Source organism: Buceros rhinoceros, unplaced genomic scaffold, assembly GCF_000710305.1.
Source record: "Buceros rhinoceros silvestris isolate BGI_N320 unplaced genomic scaffold, ASM71030v1 scaffold31848, whole genome shotgun sequence".
NCBI lineage: Eukaryota > Metazoa > Chordata > Aves > Bucerotiformes > Bucerotidae > Buceros > Buceros rhinoceros.
In genome coordinates this window covers 540-4,498 of record NW_010427956.1, presented here as the reverse complement: position 1 = coordinate 4,498, position 3,959 = coordinate 540, and the positions used below count along the sequence as shown (strand labels likewise).

Here is a 3,959-nt window from a genome sequence, read left to right as displayed (position 1 = left end):
CATCCGGGCCCTTCTACGGGCTGCTCTGGTCCTCCTGCCTGGGTACAGCAAAGCGCTCTCTGGCAGCAGGGACCTGACAGCAGCACGTGGCGGGGTGGGGAGGAACTGCTGCGTCACACGTGGCCGGTGAGGTGAGGCCTGTATGTGTGTACAGGGCTACGTGGGCTTAATTCTGTTCTTTAAAATTGTATCCACCTTTTATGTCTGTGTGTGGAGATGGAGAGAAGAGAGAGTTCTGGGGAGGAAGGGAGACGCTGGAAATCTCAGTTCTTAAAACAGAAGAAAACAGGGAAGAGCGAAGGAGGGAATGGAAGATCAGGAAGAGGTGCTGGAGAGCAGGGCAGGAGGAGCCGCTGAGCAAACAAGTTCTTATCAGAAAATAGAGTTACAAGTGGCGACACTGATCCCAGTGTGTGTGCCCAGGATCTCTGCAGCTGTGTGAGCTGAGGGCTTCCCATCCAGCCCCTTCCTGCTGCACTGGAATTGCGTTTCGTCATTGCAGCGAGAGTGTTCCTTTCCTCCAGCACCAGGCTGCTGCCGGCTGGGGCCGGGAGCCGTCGGTGTCCTTCACTGCTGGCCGTGCAGAGGTGCGGTTCCAGCACAGCCACGTGCCTGCTCCGGGCTCTCACCAGCCACTGTGGTTCCGCACGGCCCACTGGACGCCTGGGGAAGGTTTGGGGTTTGGAGCAAGTGTTCTTGGTTAACTCTTGCTGAGATAACCTGCTTTCCAAACTCAGGGAGGTTCTGCAGCCCAGGAAACGCTGCAGTCATTTGCCTCCGTCAGCTCTGCAGGCAGCTGCCTCTCGTCCTGCTGTTCGCCCCGTTCACGGGTTTGGTTACAATACCAGCTCGTAAATGCCGGGTTAACCCGAGGCAGTTGGGTGAACACAGACGGGAGCTGGCAGTTACTGGTTTCATACTTAGAGTTGCTTTCCAGGAGCAAATGACCACCATGGCCAGCACGACTGGAGGCCGGGCCCAGCTTCTGTCAAATCTGAACTGTTGCGCTTTTCTCCTTGCCAGGGTGGAAGGACTGATGGACTCATACACTCAGGGATTTGAAAGGTCTTACACTGTCAATAGCAGCATCTTACATGGCATTGAACCAAGGCTAAAGGACTTCCACCAGCTGCTGCTCAACCCTCCCAAGGTAAAGCATCTGCCAGCCTTTCTTGGGGTTTCCCTTCCCTTAGTCAGGGCGTTTCCGGCAGGCAACACGTACTGGAACGGGCAAGCGTCTTTTGAAGGAAAATTCATGCTTTGGGTTTGTAATTCGGGTGCTGGAGGACTGGGCAGTAGGAGCTGGGAGAGCCATGTGTTGGAGTAAAGCCAGGAAGCAGAGATCCCCCGGCACTGGTGGCCTGGTAAAGACGGGTGAGGGCTGGAGAGAAGGGAGCTTCTAGGTAGTGGATGTTCTGGTTTTAATCTTCACCTTGGGAAGTAAAAGTCTCAGTCGCACAATGCTCTCCTCTGCGTGGGCAGAGCTTTTCCTGAGGGTGTTTGTGAAACGGTGGTTATGGTTCGGGAGACCGTGCACACGCGGCAGCGTTGCTGTCCGCTGAGGTCCTCACTGCCTCTTCCTCGGGCAGAAAACAGCAATCCTGACTACAATCGGTGTCCTGGAGGAGCCTCTGGGGAATGCTCGTCTTCATGGATCTCGTCTCATAGCTGCTCTGCTCCACACCAACACTCCCAGTATTAATCAGGAACTATGCAGACTCAGTACCATGGATTTATTACTTGTGAGTAAACCACTGTGGCACTGGCAGCGGCGAGGGGGGAATCGCTGTACACTGGGGACGGTTTTGCTCTCCCTTCCCTCTGGTCGGGTAGTTTGTTCCCTGTGCCAGTGCCTAGTTAGTTTTCTAGCTGGCTGAGAGTAGGACCATCCACCCTCCGAACAGCGCTGGTAAGGACACACAGTCGCGTAGTGCTTTGAACTGAACCCCGTGCTTCAAACTGAGCGGTGTGGGAGTTCAGTCACAAACGGAGCGCCCTCAGCCACCAGTGGGTGCTGCGGCCTAGGGGTGGAGCTGCTCCGGTGGAACTGCTGGTCAAACACCTCGTCGGGAAGGTTCTCACGGTGTATCTAGAGTGAGTTCTGTCTCTTGTTTTTTCCCCAGGACTTATTTTTTAAATACACGTGGAATAACTTTTTGCATTTCCAAGTGGAACTGTCCATAGCAGCTATTCTCTCTCACTCGACGCAAGAGGGGAAAACTACTACGACTGACCTGGAAAGCAAAGAAGAGGTGCTGAATGGAAACGTGGCCACCGAGAACTCGGAGCCTCTGGAAAACAGTGCCGAGAACATCATGGTTACTCACGTAAGTCTGGGCGCATCACCTGGCAGTTCTGGTTGGGGGGACGGACTTCTGGACGTGGATTTGCTTTTGTACGTTTGAGGATCCAGTTACAAAATGAACGCACCACCCATCGCACTCAGCGGGCTTGTGAACCCACTGTGTTTGTAGTAAAGATGCATGTAAACTTTGGACAAAACCCTGCTAGGAACTAGGACCAGCTTCTGCCTGGTGGCCCTAAGGGCGGAAACACGGTGTTGCGTATATGAAATGACACGGGTGTTCTTTGTGGCTGCTGCTGGGGAGCCCCGCGGCAGCCGAAGGTGTTCATAGGTATCACTGCTCTCCCGGGTCCACCCAGAAAAAGGCTGAGGACGAGGAAACTGGAGCTCTTGGAAGGCAAAGTGCTGAATGCCAAGTTCTTGTCCAGTAGGAGTGAGGGGAGTCACTGCAGCTCAGTGCTGGCGTCCAAAGGCACGAGTCTGACTTGGGCGAACTCCTGAAATATTCTTCTTCCTCTCTTTTTTTTTTTTTTTTTCCCCTCCAGCTGTTCCAGAAGTGCTGCCTAGTGCAAAGGATATTGGATGCCTGGGAAGCCAACGACAAAATACAGTAAGGGCTGTCGGGGCCGCACACCCTGGAGCTGGGGCTGCAGCTCTGGCACCGGGTGGTGAAACAGTCTTTGAGTTCCCTGGGGAATTCCCGGTGTAACGGTGTCCGACATTGCTGGGGTTGTGGGATTCAGATAATTAGCATGTTAAAACCCAGTTCACATTCACCCCTGGACGTGCAGTGGGAACGCAGGGGCTTGGGATTAGTGTTGTTGACATCTCATCCCAGGCGCCCAAGGAGCTGCTTTCTTGCTGTCTAAGGAAATGACCTCGCTGTGTGCTTCTCCTTTTTTTAAATACGTAACTGTCCTCTCCCTGGAGGGAGCAGCTGTGTGGAGACCAAGGTGGGCGGCAGTTGTGTCCCACATTTAACGTTCTGACTCCGCGAACCCCTTGGCTTTCAGGCTGATGGCAATGATTCTAAGAACTAACTAACTAAAAAAGCCTAAAACATCTTCAAGTGAGAGCGCTATGGAGGCTTCTGTTTCTTTGTCCATCCAGATGTTTTGGTCTCCCTCACTATTTTGAGCTCTTTATGGCTTCACAGAGCTTTGTAGTCCCCCTGTGATAATGTTAGCCAGACCATAATCAGGGGGTTGGGTTTGATTTTTTTCTTTGTTGGGTTCTGTTGGTTTTTTTTTTTTCCCTCTTGAAACCCCTTGGGCTGTCGATAACAAATTTTGCTGATAGCTCCATTGCACAACTACCATCGTGTGCAGTTTTGTAGGAAACGGAATTGCCCGTGGTTGCTGCTGAGGAGCCGAGCGTGGGGAGCCCCAGGGGCAGGGTTATTTCTGAGGCGGCAGCGGCAGCAGTGTGGGGGTGTATTTTCCTGCAGGAACATGGCATTTCTCCTTGGGTTCTCTTAGCTGTAGTTACTCCATGTGTTCTTGCTGAGGGGCTTTGTACCTGCTGGAGTTTAACTCACAGGTGACCCCTGCGACCCTTCCCCTGCAGCCCATCGGGTCTGCCGGGCGGATGGAATCTCAAACACGGCCTGGGCAGAGCCTGAGCTGAGAGGAAACAGCGGCTTTCTGGGCACAGC

The 3,959-nt window shown here is 53.4% G+C and overlaps 1 protein-coding gene across 1 annotated transcript in view; it reads left to right on the top strand.

The window, feature by feature from the left end:
• Positions 1–2,915, top strand: part of LOC104498705 (serine/threonine-protein phosphatase 6 regulatory subunit 2-like) — a gene marked incomplete at its 3' end in the record, with an annotated part of 16,085 nt that extends 13,170 nt beyond the window's left edge. Inside the window, exons 8-11 of the mRNA XM_010142117.1 lie at positions 1,024–1,150; positions 1,590–1,742; positions 2,124–2,327; positions 2,851–2,915. Of these exons, the coding sequence (XP_010140419.1) occupies positions 1,024–1,150; positions 1,590–1,742; positions 2,124–2,327; positions 2,851–2,915 (549 nt within the window). The remainder of the gene's footprint in view (positions 1–1,023; positions 1,151–1,589; positions 1,743–2,123; positions 2,328–2,850) is intronic.
• Positions 2,916–3,959: the final 1,044 nt, after the last annotated feature.